The sequence below is a fragment of the Aplysia californica genome, unplaced genomic scaffold, assembly GCF_000002075.1.
Source record: "Aplysia californica isolate F4 #8 unplaced genomic scaffold, AplCal3.0 scaffold00921, whole genome shotgun sequence".
NCBI lineage: Eukaryota > Metazoa > Mollusca > Gastropoda > Aplysiida > Aplysiidae > Aplysia > Aplysia californica.
In genome coordinates, this window is record NW_004798191.1 from 4,240 (window position 1) to 20,433 (window position 16,194).

The 16,194-nt window shown below is 39.5% G+C and overlaps 2 protein-coding genes across 2 annotated transcripts in view; both read left to right on the plus strand.

Annotated features, from left to right (window-relative positions):
* The first annotated feature begins 4,397 nt into the window (after positions 1-4,397).
* LOC101856613 (lectin ADEL) lies at positions 4,398-7,427 on the plus strand. The gene is made up of 3 exons (XM_005110626.3): positions 4,398-4,476; positions 5,739-5,954; positions 7,137-7,427. The coding sequence occupies exons 1-3, from the start codon at positions 4,413-4,415 to the stop codon at positions 7,340-7,342; spliced, it is 486 nt and encodes a 161-aa protein (XP_005110683.1). The 5' UTR covers positions 4,398-4,412; the 3' UTR covers positions 7,343-7,427.
* Positions 7,428-8,453: 1,026 nt separating this feature from the next.
* LOC101857522 overlaps positions 8,454-16,194 on the plus strand; it is a 10,848-nt gene continuing 3,107 nt past the window's right edge. The window contains exon 1 of the mRNA XM_013089301.1: positions 8,454-8,538. Coding sequence (XP_012944755.1) covers positions 8,454-8,538 — 85 coding nt within the window. The remainder of the gene's footprint in view (positions 8,539-16,194) is intronic.

Consider the following 16,194-nt stretch of genomic DNA (forward strand, 5'->3'; position numbering starts at 1 on the left):
ACAACAACAACAACAAAAACAACAACAGCAACAACAACAAAAACCCAGTGGCATCAAACCCACAGGATAACAACGAAAAAAAAAACCTCCGTAAAACTACAATACAAAACAATGTATAGGCGGAAAACTCAAAACAACAAAAACAGTTAAGGCGGCAGACAAAAAAATACAAAATAAAATAAATTTATAAAAACCAGTACGTATATAAATCGTTCTTCCATGACCTGCATGCGTCATTAAACAGTTCATTTCGTTCATTGACCTAGATGAATAACACCTTCCTCCTACACAGCTAGAGTCTATTGATGGCGGCATGGTTGTCTTTGTAACGTGCTCTGTCTATTCATCTATTCTGTCTCTGTTGTACTCAACGTGCTCTGTCTATTAATCTATTCTGTCTCTGTTGTACTCAACGTGCTCTGTCTATTCATCTATTCTATACTCAAACTCAACTGTTAAAAACTCTGAGGGTAAAACCCAACTAGGATTGGGCGAGAAATTCACACGTTGCAGTTTTGCCTTCATTAAATGAATTATTATTACATTGACATTGAGAGAGGAGTAAGGGTGTTTTATTCGTTTAAGAGGGAAGGGGGGGGGGGGTTGAAAAGTGGCGATGGGGGAATGGCATGATTGAAAATAATTTATGGTCGATCACAGTTTATGACTCGCGTTTGAAAGGTTCAGTCGGTGCTTTAAAACGTTTGAAACCTAACAAATCTTGTTTTCAATAAATACATTCACCTGTAGACTGATCATAAATGAGTATGTCCCCAGCGCATTGAACGCTGTGTCAAACTTTCAAAAAGAGTAGAAGCAGAGATAAAATTAATTCTTCTATAACGAGTTCAGTACCAATAAATAAATTGTAACATAAATAAATAAATGAATAAATAAATAAATAAATAAATAAATAAATAAATAAATAAATAAATAAATAAATAAATAAATAAATAAATAAATAAATAAATAGAGTAGCAAAAATAAAATAAAAACCAACAATAACGAACAATCAAACAAACAAACAAAGGAGGCTCTCGTGGCCTAGAGGTTAAGGTGTTCACCTTTCATTCAATAGGTCGAGGGTTCGAATCCGGAGAGCGACTGAAAATCTTCTTCTCTAAAATTGCCACCTTTCACATCCTTTCCTGCTATATCCCAACACCCTCTCCTTCTTTGCCCCCTCCTCTGGGCTCCCGGCTCTTTCTGCAGCCTTTCTACTGCTACTCCTTGGCTCCTTCTTACTGCTGTCTTTCTACTGCTACTCCTTGGCTCCTTCTTACTGCTGTCTTTCTACTGCTACTCCTTGGCTCCTTCTTACTGCTGTCTTTCTACTGCTACTCCTTGGCTCCTTCTTACTGCTGTCTTTCAGCCCCACCCCAGATCTTATAGTCGGAAAGATCTACACTTAGCCTTCTCGGACAAAGGTGAAAAATCTCTGGGGTCCCGTGTGCATGTTGCACAGGTTAAAGATCCCTTGGTGGTCCAAAATCGATAAGAGTGGGGCTTCGGCCGCCACCCCAGCAAAAATCGAAAAATTTCCTACCAAATGAAAATGTTTAATGTGCCCCGCGCGCATATATGACCGTATGTAGTTGCGAGCGCCGTAAAACACTAACCAAAAATAAATAAATAAATAAATAAATAAATAAATAAATAAATAAATAATCAGAAGAAACTGCAAACCAGTTAGACATTGACTTAGTAAGTATTTTTCGGAACTTGCAAACCAGTTAAACTCCCCCCCCCCCCCCCCCCTCCAAAAGTAATATACATTGTATTTAAGGGGGGGGGGGGGGATGATTATGTATTATTTCTTAAAATCATGTAACTGCACACCATCACTTATTGAAATACTCAAAAATCATCATCAGATTAGTAAGTGCAGTTTGTTATTTATAATCTCAAAACATGTGTGTTTTGTTTGGGGTTTTTTTGTTTGTTATTTTGTTATTACTGCTTTTTTTTTTGGGGGGGGGGGTAGGTGTTTTACGGCGAGTGTCTCCATTGAAGCAGCACTCTCGAAACTCTGAAAATCGCTATTGCCAAACCAAACAACGCTTCTTCCATTTTTTTCTCTCCTTTTTAAAGTTTTAGTAAGTGTTTTACGGCACTTGCAACACAATAAGGTCATAAAAGTGCCGGGGATTAGAGGTGTTACAAGAGAGTAACAAACACAAAAAAGAAAGAGAGATAAGGACGATAGATGTTTAGTAGGAAAGAAGGAGCAAACCACACCAGAGCACCCGCCAACCTCCCACTTTTTTTTTCCCGTCACGAAGAGAGTTACCCTCCTTGAAAACAATCTTTTATAATCGAAACACACTTTGAAGTAATTTTTTTTTTAATATTCACCCCGGGCTATAACAGGAAAAGAGATAACGTGCCTCAGAAATAACGAACTCCCGTAAAAAAAACAAAAAAAAACTAGATTAATACCTAACTAACTAACTAACTAACTAACTAACTAACTAACTAACTAACTAACTAACGACTAACTAACTAACTAACTAACTAACTAACTATCTAACTAACTAACTAACTAACGACTAACTAACTAACTAACTAACTAACTAACTAACTAACTAACGACTAACTAACTAACTAACTAACGACTAACTAACTAACTAACTGACTAACTAACTAACTAACTAACTAACTAACTGACTGACTGACTGACTAACTAACTAACTAACTAACTAACAAACTAACTAACTAACTAACTGACTAACTTACTAACTAACTAACTAACTAACTAACTAACAAACTAACTAACTAACTAACTGACTAACTGACTAACTGACTAACTAACTAACTAACTAACTAACTAACTCACTAACTAACTAACTAACTAACTAACTAACTAACTAACTAACCAACTAACTAACTAAATAAATAAATAAACAAACAAATAAATAAATGAACAAATACACACATTGATGAATGAATAAATAAATAAATAAATAAATAAATAAATAAATAAATGTAGGAGTTATACGTACGCTCCCATCGACAAAATGTCGATGATTTACGACGCAGTGTTCTTTCTGTCAGGGCCAACCCAGGCTGAGAGAGAGGGACACATCCCACCACAAACATCGAGATACGCAATACAAGGTTTGAAAAAATCATAATTATCGTAGAAATAGACTTGGCGCAGAGATAAAGGAAAGAAGAAGGAACAACAACTGTCGTAGATACAGACAAGACTGAGCACAGAGGCAATTGAAAAAACAGCTCATCTTTGTTAGTGTATAATAGGATTATGGTTATAGTTATTATAACTCTATCAATATCATTGGGGGGGGGGGATAGCCCATTCGTGGTTTGGACATTTCACACGTATGGGACCTTCCTAGTTTGCCAATGAAGCCTATACAGGAAAGTATCAGGGTACAAGGCAAGAGGAAGACCAAGAAAGACCTGGATACAGTGAGTGAAAGATACCCTGAGAACATACAATATCCCACCCAGCCAGGCCATCAAACGTGCTAGACACAGGAAGCTCTTTCTCCCCTCGACGCCCTAGGGGTACAAGAGGACGGATACAGTAAAGTAAAGTAAGCTCTGTCGTAGAAAAAGGCTTCCACAGGGGTAATGAAAAAAAACGGAAGACCAACACCTTACACACTTACTTAGAAAAGACAGACAAGACTTATCAAAATAGCAATTGGGTGGCCGGGAGGGGGGGGGGCATCCGCGACAGACACACAAAGCGGACGCTACATTTTGTCACGTAGCATAACTAGAGGACCGAATGAGGAAAAAAATCCCCAACTACTGAAAAGTTTTAATTTTCGGTCGTTAAAATGGTAAATGGTGAGGCCAAAATAGAGGCTGGTCATAAATTGCTCGAACGTAGGCCTACCATAATGTCGAAACAGTATTGCAACATTAAAATTTCTCAACAAGAAAAGCATGATGTTTCAATAACAAAGGCCCCCAAAAATGTGTTGTGTTTCTGCTGCACAGAAATGCATTACGACGACTCATTTTAGTTTTAGTATACTGTTTTCCACAGCTTACCTAATCGTTCGTGTCGGGGTAATGGATACCATTAAACAACTTTCAATTCAATAGAAACTAAAAAAAGCTGATTCTTTTCCTTCTACCCATATCATTTGGTTTGGTCGTCTGCTTTTGAAATCACTTTTTTTTTTAACAAAGAGGACACAACTGCGACTATCACGAACGTATTATGCTCCTTAATGTGAGGTGGAGACTGAAACTGGGGCAATAAAGCTTAATTCTGAAAAGTAAAATTTTCGCATCAGTGACTGATTCTGCGTATAAAACGGTTCGCATTCTGCGACAAGATATCCAGCCTTGTGGCAAGTGTCGCTTACAGACGTTCACTCTCTTTCTTCCTCCTGCCCAGTCAAAGACAGACGTGCGAAATCTTGACAGTCATCATGAAGATGCTTTGTGTTGCTGCCTGCCTTGTGCTGCTCGTAGCAGCCGCCCACGGATGTGTCAGTGAGTACAAAATCATCGTAGTTATCTTTCTTTACTTTTTGTGTAATTTTGGTCAGAGTTTTAGTTTAGTTTTAGTAAAAGAGTTTTACCGTAAGGCGCTTGCAACACGATATGGTCATATAAGTGCCGAAGAATAGATTATGTGTTACAAGAGAGTAACATACGCAAAAATGAAGGAGGAGAGATAAGGACGACAGAAGTTTGATAGAAAAGAAGGAGCAAACCACACCAGAACACCCGCCAACCACCTATTAATTTTGGTCAGAGTTTCGGGGTACTTGCAACACAATAAGGTCATACATGTAATACAAGAGCCGGAGATTTGAGGTGTTGCAAGAGAGTTTTTTTTAAAGGAGGAGAGATAAGGACGTCCGATGTTTCGTGAGAAAAAAGAAGCAAACCATATCAGTATCAGAGCACCGGGAAATAAATGCCAGTTTCTTTACTTTCAATTTGACGTACGCTTACTGATTTCACCGCGCTGCCTCACATAATATTATGTATTTATTTCTCTGATACCTAAATCCTTACATAAATAATATAATAAATAGAAGCAGGGAGAGTATACATCCTTTTTGAACTCCTGGCCATACTGGGGGGGGGGGGGGGACCAGTCACTAATAAGTCCTTATTTGTTCTAAAGGAACACAAACTATTCTCATAAAGATCCATGAAGTTTTGTTTTAAGACCTGGTTTTCCACTCCATATTCCCCCAGCGCTTTCACTAACAGGCATCTGCACACTCGGTCGAAAGCATTTTCTTGATCGTTGAAAACTGTAAAACTATATCATTTAGCTTTTCCTTGTCTTTGATTGCTGTTTCTCTGATCTGTCTCAATGACAAGATGCCATCTCTGCACCTTCTGCACGAGGATTTGCAAGGCTACCATCACATATTTTTATTTCTTCAGTTTCATCCAAGGCAGACGTTAAATTCGGAAGTCCTGTTTCTTGACATATAACTCAATTGTGTTGCTAGGGCCGTTAAACCTATACACTTACACATGTCGAAGGCCCAGGAATTTGTCTCACTAACAAGGAAATCCCCAATGTCCGGATCGGATGTGGGAGCAATTTTACTTTTTACTCTAATACTTACTCCTGTTTTTGTTTAGTTTTTGGTTCTAATACTTACACTATTGTTTTACATTATGCTCTAATACCTACACTTTTTTAATTTTGTCATATAATAATGCATGTAATACTTACACCTGGGTTTTTTTCATTTGGCCCTAATACTCCCACTTGTTTTTGTTCCCAGACGCTCCCCCTCGTTGTGCTCTCGTGAAGATGGAGAGCTGGGGCTGGAAGTTCTTCAGTAAGCCCCTGCTGCCCGCTGCCTGGATCACCTCTGTGTCGGTGGAGAAGGACTTCAGTGGAGGCTACTGCAAGCCTGCCTCCGGCTACGGTTTCTCTACCAACGAGCTGTGGGTAGCTCATGGCTGTCGTGGTCTGCTCAAAGTTTGTGCAGTGGCAAGTAAGTCGGTTTGTTGGTTGGTTAGTTAATTAGTTTGTTTGTTTGTTCGTTGGTTTGTTTGTTTGTGTGGTTGTTTGTTTGCTAGTTTGGTTGGTTGGTTGTTTGTTTGGTTGGTTGGTTGTCCGATTTCTTGTTTAATTTGTATGTTTGTGTGGATGTTTGTTTGTTTGTTTGATTTCTTGTTTTGTTTGTTTGTTTTTGTGGTTGTTTGTTTGTTGGATTTCTGAATGGCTCATGGCTGTCGAGAACTGCTCAAAGTTTGTGCCGTGCAAAGTACGTTTGTTTGTTTGTTGGTTTGTTTGTTTGTATGTTTGTTGGATTTCTCATTTAGTTCGTTTGTTTGTGTGGTTGTTCATTTGTTTGTTTGTTCGTTTGTTTGTTTGTTTGTTTGCTTTAGTAAGAGTTTTACGGCACTTGCAACACGATGAGGTCATATAAGTGCCGAAGATTAGAGGCGTTACATCAAAAGAGAAACACACATAAAAAGAAGGAGATATCACTGCCGGTAATATGAGGGCGATAGACGTTTGACAGGAAAGAACAAGCAAACCACACAAGACCACCCACCAACCACACACGGATTTCTTGTTTGTTTGTATGTTTGCTTGGTCGTTCATTTGTTTGTTTGTTTAATTAAGGCGTCGGTAGTCTAGTGGTTAGGCAAACAGCAACAACGCTTTTAAGTTTATAGCATCTACAGTATTTATTTATTTTTCCCTCTCCTCTTCTCTTCTGGGCAAGATAGAGAAATACGCCTTTTTAAAGTTTACATTACAAATTTGTTTGTCTTCCCCCCCCCCCCTCCCCTTTCCAGACAAATGAGTTACGAAAACCCCAAAAAAGCAACAGCTACACTTTCCACTCTGAGCAAGATAGATAGACATATAGATAAATGGATAGAAAAATACGGTTTTATTTTAAAGTTTACAACACTAAACTGTTTCTGATGCAGGCTACTTTCTTCTCCCCTTTCTCCAGACAAACAGCAACAACTACACATTCATTCGCCTCTGAGCAAGATAGAGAAAGATAGATATTATAAAGATAGACAGATAGAAAAATTACACTTTTAAAGTTTACAACATTTGTTACTACGAATTTTAAGTTTACAACACTCGTTTCTAATGTATATTCTTCTCTCTCTCCCCACCCCTCCCCCCAAACCCCCCTCCCTTTTCCCAGACAAATGTGTGACAAAAACCCTGAACAGCAACAACTACGCGTTCGCCTCTGAGCAAATCGAAAACGCCTGCTACGTGTCGTCCATGGAGATCAAGACCAGACAGGGACCACCCTGCGTGGCTGACGTCAACTACGGTTTCACCGGACCCTACGTCTGGGTCAATGGAGGCTGCCGCGCCGAATTTACCGTCTGCTACGTGCAGTGACGTCATTGTCGTCGTCACGTGATCGATGAACCAACCAATGAATGATGAATAAATAAATGACACTTTGTTTATTCCATTGAGAAAATTTGAGTTTTTTGGTTTTTAAAAAAATACTTACTTACTTATTGTGTCCTTTCTTTTGTATCATCTAGGGCGTCGAGGGGTATATTTCTTTATTATTATTATTATTATTATTATTTATTATTATTATTATTATTATTATTATTATTATTATTATTATTATTATTATTATTATTATTATTATTATTACTATTAGATCTATTATTATCCATTTATTTATTTTTATCTATATTTTTATTTATTTATCTATTTTAGTTTTTTGGTTTTAATTATAAAGCTTTACGAAGCTCGCAACTGCATAAGGTCATATGAGCGCCAAGGGGTGGAAGTCAACAGAGAAGTCCAAACAGGGAATCAGACTTACTCTGCTCACCTCTATAGCCTCAACAGCACTAAGTCTGTTTGAACTATCAATGAACCCCAGAAAAAGCAGTTCACAAGAGAATGTCATACAAAAGAAGAGGAGAAAAAATAACGATACATGTAGTAAGGATGGGGAAAGAAAAAGCAGCAGTTCCCATTTTATTGTTCCGGCATAGTATGAGCATGACATTGATAAATCAGCCCATTTACAATTCTACTGTACATAAGATAATGTTAATATCCCCCCTTTGAGTAATTTAATAAAAACATAATTCAAATGTAGAAAAATACAAAACGTTGGTCGCTTAAAACGACACCAGACCATAACAATTATTTTTAAAGTTCTTGAAGCTAGAAGTAGAAGGATGTGGGGCAGGAGAGCCAGGGAAAGACAAAAAGTAACATGGATGGACAACATAAGAACATGGACTGGCCTCATGTCTGGACGGTGGTAGTGTCCGGAAGTCGAGGTCCGTAACTAAGGCTGGACTGTACCACAGTCCGAGGCAAAGTTGTTATTGTATTAGGTACGGGCCGAGTATAAAAAAATACGAGCCAACAAGCATTTTGCATGACTCGGAAGTCATAGAGGTATAGCAGTGTGTGCAACGGCAGCTCGCGACCGTGAAAGACAGATGGTCATCACACGTCAACCTCTGAGTCAGAGATGACACCTCCAGGTATCCAGCTACCGTTCGCACCAAAAGCTGTAGCCACGCCGTACCCGAGCAGTGCACTGCTAGCAGTGAGCAGTAAAAAACATCCCTACATTTACTACCGCTCAATGATAACAGTGATTTCGTCATTTCTAAATTAGCACACCCGAATGTTCCCACCAAGCCCCGCCAAAATATAATAATAAAAATAATAAATAGCATTTGTATAGCGCATATCCCCGCTCAACTGCAGGCTCTATGCGCTTTACACTATATTATTACCCCAGCATACCATAGAACACTCCGAAACATTCTCAGCTTCCCGGGAAACATACAGTGCAAGCAGCTGATTAAGCGCTCAAACACTCACAAACTGACAAGATCTTTCGCTGTCTATAGCCGGGTACCCGTTCCCACCTGGGTGAAGTGAGGAAAATTCGTGTAAAGTGCCTTTCCCAAGGACACAACGTCGAGCACCTGACGGATTCAAACCCACGACCTTACAGTTGTGAGTCCGAGAGCCTAACCACTAGGCCACCGACGCCACATCTCGATCTCCTCGAACTTCTACATTCTCCTCTTGAAAGCCCGCACAACAAAGCACAAACAAAACAATGGACAGTGCCAAAACGTTTGAGGTCATAAGTTTAATCCAGGAATATCCATGCTTGTGAGAGGAGCAGAGAAAGACCGAAGAAGAATTGGAAGGACAACATCAAGGAATGGACAGGCCTGGAACTCGAAGACACGCTCAGGAAAGCCGAAGACCGGAGGAGTGAAGGTTGTGGGTGGCTAAATCTTCCAAAGCCCCGACGGACATCCAGTCTACGGGACAGGTGAAGGTGATCCATGCTTGTGGCGAAAACAGGACAAGAAATTTATGAACAGAGAAACCAAGAGAAAACAACAATTTCAAGAAATTGCAGACAAGATGAATTTGATAGCCCTTTATGTCACTTAGATCAACTTACTTGGTTGCTTGGTTGAGAATAGGCATTATTGCAGGCGGCACAATGCCATAGCTGCTCCTCCCTCCTCTCCAGGATCCATGAAATGGTCTGCTTGATGATAGTGCCCGTTAACAACTGGTTGGATATTCTTCTGGCTTTTCCACGCAGGTTGCTGTCTCTCCCCGACCCTCTACAGACATCAGCTTCTCGTAGTCTATAAATTGTGTGTGAAATGCTGCCTTCATCATCTCTGTGTTTGTTGAACCTAAGTCAAGAAACAGGTAATGAAATTCTCTGCATGTGACTCTTTTGGCATTAATGGGATGAGCCCAGTATTCTTTCTCGACATCAAATACAAGAGACAGTGTCGATAGTGATGAAGTGTCCAGCAAATGCATCAAACATATTATTATTTTACGGACCGCCATGTTATGAACTGTCTCCAATACCAGCAGCGAGCTAGCAGAGAAAGCTAATTAACACGCTGGTTTTATTTTGCTTTTGGTGAGAACATGCAAGCTGATAATAAATACTGAGCAGTGCACGAGCAGCCAACGAGCTGACTGCTACTGGATAGCTAGAGCTAGCCAACGCAGCTTTGGATGCGGACTCTCGAACCTACTTCTAGAACTGCTCATAGCGGCTAGGCTAAGCTACTGTTTTTGGCTTTTGGTGCGGACAACCCCTTAGACAGACCTCATTTACCCCCCGGGGCGGTGCTACTAACTGAAGTGTCTTTTGGCCATTCCCAAGGGGGGGGGGGAGACATTAACATGTTCTTATCGACAGTAGAATTGTAAATGGGCTGATTCATCAATGCCATGGTCACACTGTGCCGGAACAACATAGGGGGGAATTCTGCTTTTTCTTTCCTACTCCTTACTATCGTAATTCTTCCTCTAATTTGTTTGTATGATTGTCACACTCTTGTGAACTGCTATTTCCGGGATGACTTGATAGTCCGAGCAGACTGTGTGCTCTTGAAGCTAGAGAGGTGAGCAGAGTAAGCCAGATTCCATATATTGTATGGACTTCTCTGTTGACATCCACCCCTTGGCGCTCATATGACATAATACAATTGCGAGCGCCGTAAAAACTTTACTAAAACTAAAGACCTCATTCGGAAAATCCCGGAGCTCCGGCAAGGGAGGGAAAAATGTCAATTATCGATATTTTTAAAACACAACAATTCTAAGGGAAACAATCATTAAAATATATTGCAATTGCAATAAATGTTATATATCTTTTGTATTATTTAAGAATTATCTACCAATAACTTTTTAAAAGCGGTTAAACTATTTACAATGGGAGTATTCTTGTCTTTTCAGCAAAATTTCGCGAAGTATATATTATTATTACTACTTGCATTTAGAAATATTCGGGTTTAAATAAGTCATTTTGATTACCTTTTTAAATAAATAAATACTCAAGTAGATCGATGTGAGCTTCATTCCAACTCTGGACTTTTACAGCATGTCCTTTCTCTCGAAAGTGGATCTTGAATCCACTGATTATAATAATTAACTAGGTATGCGGATGCCGGAGAGACGAGAGTTAGGCCTAGTGCAGTGCACTTTCACTCTGACTCGGGATTTATCGAGCAGATTACGTTCTATTAGAATTAAAAAGAATGGAGTAATTACCAAGTTCTGTCTGATACCTTTGGCCGTTTTGAATTGTTAGTATGCGGTCAGAAACTAAATGATGTTCTATTTGACGTCTTTACTAGACTTTACTTTTTTATCCTTTGTTGCGGTTAAGCGTCGGGGGGGGATGCAGTTTTCTATGGTAGGCCAGCTCCGCAGCTCTTTCAGTTGGGATATTATTATGATTTCTCAGGGTTTCATTGGTTTCCTCAATTCACCTTTTGCGTGGCCTTCCTTCTCCGTTATAGCCTGAGTGCTTGGTGTTGTAGGCTCTCGGGGCTGGCTGGCCAGGTGACATACGTAACAGGTGGCAAAACTGTTTTATTCTCTGCCTTTCTATGAAATGCAGGCAGGACGCAGTGCCAAGAGCTGCCGTTACTTCGTTATTTCTCAGCCTGTCTCGTCTTGTGATGTCAAGGGTTTTGTCGAGACATCGTATCTCATGCAGTGATTTTGCTTTCATGGGTTTTACTTGATATCCAGGTCTGGCATTGGTAGCATACTGTTGGTGTGAATATTGAAGTGATAAGCTGTCTCTTTATGTCCTTGGAGATGTTTTAATTAGATAGGAAGAGTGCGAGCAGGTAGATGACATTGCTAGCTTTTAAAATTCGCCTAAATCTATTTCTCCGTCATGGGACCCGTCTGACGGCTGCTCTATCAAAGCTGTAAGATCATTTCGGAGTCGTTATCTATTATTATGTTTGGCGACTTGGAAACACATGTGTCCCTTTTCCCGTGACACTTCGACAGCATGGAGCATCCCGTCTTCCTAAGACCCCAGTTCTAGATTCAAATAATTCACTATGACAGCTGTACAGTTGACAGTTGGCAAGTACCTGCAAAGAGATAGATAGGTCCCCATGACGGAGGGAACCATCTAGTCAAGAATAAGCAGGGTCATCACCCACAACACAGAGGACAGGAATTTAGCATTTTCAGTAAGGAAAGAATTAAAACAGTATGAATTTTGCTTCAGTTACCGCTGAAGCCTACTCTCGTCAATTTTAGAACCACCAAGATATATTTAACGTGCGCAACTTGCACACGGGACCTCCGCAATTGTTCTCCCATATCCGAGAAAGCTAGGTGTTTGATCTTACCTACCATATGATCAAGGGTTTGGCTGAAAGACAATGTTCATGTTATGCATAATGTGCATCTTTCTTTCTTTCTTTTTACACCAAGTTTCACAAAGCTCTAATTGTAGGCCTATTCTACTTTGGCATTGTTATTTCACAAGTTTTATAAGTTGTATACATCATGTTGAAATCACAGAAATCTAAGTACAGAAAAATGGGAAGACATGGAGTAACATCAAGAGGCTAGCCCAGGATTGAGAAATGTGGAAAGTGTTTTTTCCGTGGCCTATATCCTGGTTCACGAGGAGAAAGGCACTGATGATACAAGTTGAGAATGGACTTTTGACCACTGGCATCTGTTGAAACGCAAGCGTTATAGCTGAAAGTAAGTTTTAAGCAGGTGAGTTCCAGATAGCTCTTTGAAAGAAAGAAACTATTAAATGGTCGCTTTTAAGCACAAGATGGCTCTCCCGAAAAAGGCTATTTTGAGAAAATCGAAGGTAAAGTTTTTGCCCCTTGTTCAGTTTCTAATACAAGGAGAGTTTTCTATATAACCAAACAAATATATATACACGCCAATGAAACCAAATTTCTCCTACAGGTATGACAATGCCCACTTTTGGTGAAGGTCACGATTGCTGGAAATCCCCAAAATCTGGGTTAGCCTGATTGTCCATAAAATTGACCAAACGAGGATCTGGGCTTCAGAAAGTGAACGTTACAGCCAAGCTCAAGCATCTTAGATCTGAGTACGTTTTGTCAAAAGTTATAATCTTAATCATATTATTATAATAGGACTATGTAGAAAATATTTATCTTAATCACATAAAGTTTATTATATGAAAAATAGTTATCTTAATCACACGCAATATATGAATTGGAAAGTATTTTTTTCAAGCATACATAATATAATAATATGGAAAGTATAATTCTTAATATAGATTACATATACAGTCGAATTTGTGTAAAATGGCCATCCATAGTCATAGAGAAAAGTAGACCTATTGAATGAGAGGCGAACGCCGTGACCACTAGACCAAGAGAGCCCTCAAAACAGTTGGGTGACACCGAAAAATCAGGATAATGCAGCTTTTTCTTTTTCTTTTTTTTTTCTTAAAGCATCCGAGCTAATGAATGAAGTAAGAACCATTGTTGAACGTCTTATAACTGCCGCGGTCGACTACGGATAAGTTGATGTCTTCAGGGGACTGAAAAGAATATCAACTCATCCGATGTTCAAAGATTTGGGGTGGCCTGGAAAGAAGAAGAGGTTCTGGGACCTGGGAAAAGAAAGATCAGCTTAACCCTATCCGCAGGCCTACGTCGTGTTTTACTATCGTAACCATACGATGCGGGGAACTCTGTGCCACCATTTAACCCTATCCGTACGTCGTGTTTTACTATCGTATCCATACGGCGTGGGGAACTATGTGCCACCACTTAACCCTATCCATACGTCGTGTTTTACTATCGCATCCATACGGCGTGGGGAACTCTGTGCCACCACTTTTCAAACAGGAAATTTACTCGTTAATCCGATCCGTACGCTTTGCCATGCAGTCTGTCACAATGATGTTGTTTTTTTAAAGAAATACTTAAAGTTTCAAAGAGATGTTCGCACTAGAAGTATTCTAAAATGTGAAGGATACAACCCCGTGGGTACAAAATGACCCTAGGGCGTACGGATAGGGTTAAACCGAAGACCAATGCAACCGAGTTCAACAAGGGCGGAGTTTACTATAATACATTAATATTTGTCGTCTGACTAAACAATCAAAATGGCGACAGTGGGAGCTCCGCAGTAAATGGCAGGCTACATGTAGACAAGACTGTCGTCTGTCTCCTCTGTTTCTATTTACACCGAGGCAAGTCAAACAATCGCAAGGGTAATCGCACGGGCTGGGGAAATAACTCTGTGTCGCAAAACGCCTCTGCAATTGTTTGCTGACACATTTTGAATCTTGAGCAAAGATATAATGTATTTTTGATTCAGTTTTTTTAAGACCTAAAAAAATGATAATGTATTATGTAAAGCACACTTTGGTTGGTTTTGAAAATGTCTGAATATTAGCAGTGTTCAAGAAAGAAACGAAGAAAATTACTCGGCAAATAAAGACGGATCTGTTTGCATTTCGGAACTGGGCTTTTTCGCCCCTATTTCTGTGCGTATTTAGTTTTTGCTCCGGTTTGGCTCTTGATTTTTATTTCTTTACAAAAAATAATTCTTCAAAGCGTGGTGCAGAGCTCGACCCCCCCCCCCCAAACAAAACCAAAAAAAAAAAAAAACCAACAAAACTAAACAAATTAAAAACAACCAACTATTGTTCAAATTCTCTTACCCCTCTTCAAATATTCCGCAATCAATTTGGCATCTCTAAACGATCCCAATCACATGATCAAACATGTAGCAAGGGCAATCATTTTTGTGTGTTTTGATGGTATACACAAAGGTAGATCCACTTAAACTTAAAGTAACAGTAACAATGACACTTGGAGCGCATTACGCCGGTCGATGTTCAATGAGGTAACCTCAGTCTTTATCCTCCAGCTTTTTTTCTCTTCAACTTCTACGGTGTATCGTGAGGAGAGAACGTTTCATTTACTCTATCTTCATCTGGAACAACAAAAGCAATACAATGGTGAGGCATCGTGGTCAAATCAGGTGCTCGTCAAAATTATGAAATGAAAGAAAAAGGCATTTTTTTCTGGCTGTTAGGCATCTTTAAAATATTATTACAAAATGGTTTTTTGCTCAACACCTTTAATGTCAATTTAAAAGCACATTCTAGCGTGGAGCTTACAGAAAAACGTTGATCAAAGGCATAAAAAATGTAAATTAGCAGTTTTCAAGGACACCCAAGCTTTGGCAGTCTCCAAACTTTGGTGGCTATTTTCTCGCTAATCATATCTCTGACATCACACCAGGCGAACCCCCCCCTCATCTCTTTCAATCACAATTTATATCTCGACTCCTTTTCAAGATAGATGGGTATTTTTGTTAATCAAAACCGAGATGAATAAACAAGCTTTAAGATGACACAAAAAAACTCAATAATAATAATAATAATAATATGCCCAAAAAATTGAGGAGCGCCTGATTCCACCGCGTCATGCACCCCCTCGGACACGTGATGTTCTGCGATTTCGAGTAGGCTATCAGCTCCTCCATAGTTCAATGACAGGCTTGTAAGACACAACCCTCACGCTTCTCAACTTCAACACGCACTCAAAAGAAGAGACTGAAAATTTCAAGTGTTGTATTTTTAAAAAAAACACCAAAAAAACGATTGACGTGGCACTCAGCATCGCGATCAATTTATTATTCGAGTGGCTTTTGGGGAGAGTGGCGGTGTAGGTCGAGTCCGACAAATTATTGCTGTAAGGATTGTCTTAACAAGATCGCTGGGTTCTGCAACAAAGGATTTTATTAAGTCGGGTAGTGCTCTACGAATACGATGACGATGATCTCGCGAACTAGATCTAGATCTAGAGCAAACCGAATTAACCACAATGTCGCTTTAAAAGTAGTAAACACACATCTCTTTACATGCAATCCTTTTCTTGTACTGCCGAGGAGTTTTCTAATTCAACAATGGTTCTTTATAATACTTGAGGGGAAGATCTGGTTCTGTCGCGAGAGTTCAGTTTTCGAGAGTCAGTTTTTCGAATCCATGCGTCCTGCCCTACTTCTTATCGCCCTATAATATCATAGCGAATCTCTGGGAGTCAAAACAAAGAGAGACGAACTGTTAAAAAAGGAGCCTTCAACTCAACTTTCTCCAACCCGAGAGGGTGACTCATGTTTCTGGGGAATCATGAATATAGGAAGCGTAATATCATTTACACACTAACGGCCAACTTGCAGAGGGGGAAAACAGAAGGGTAGTATAGTATATTATAGTAATATAGATCTGGGCCCTAAACAGAGAATGCTGACCACTTTGGCCGAGATAGAAGTAGGTGTTGTTAGAGTTTCCACTCTTAGTCTCCGACCTTCCCTCTAACATCAACTGAGGCGTATTATCTATACACACTATCATTATTATTGTTGTTGTTGTTCTTCTTCTTATTATT

Excerpts from the sequence above, each read along its gene's own strand:
- LOC101856613 (XM_005110626.3), top strand. The coding sequence starts at position 4,413 with ATGAAGATGCTTTGTGTTGCTGCCTGCCTTGTGCTGCTCGTAGCAGCC. Across the intron at positions 4,477-5,738 it reads AGCCGCCCACGGATGTGTCA|ACGCTCCCCCTCGTTGTGCT; the intron begins GTGAGTACAAAA and ends TTTTGTTCCCAG. Across the intron at positions 5,955-7,136 it reads CAAAGTTTGTGCAGTGGCAA|ACAAATGTGTGACAAAAACC; the intron begins GTAAGTCGGTTT and ends CCCTTTTCCCAG.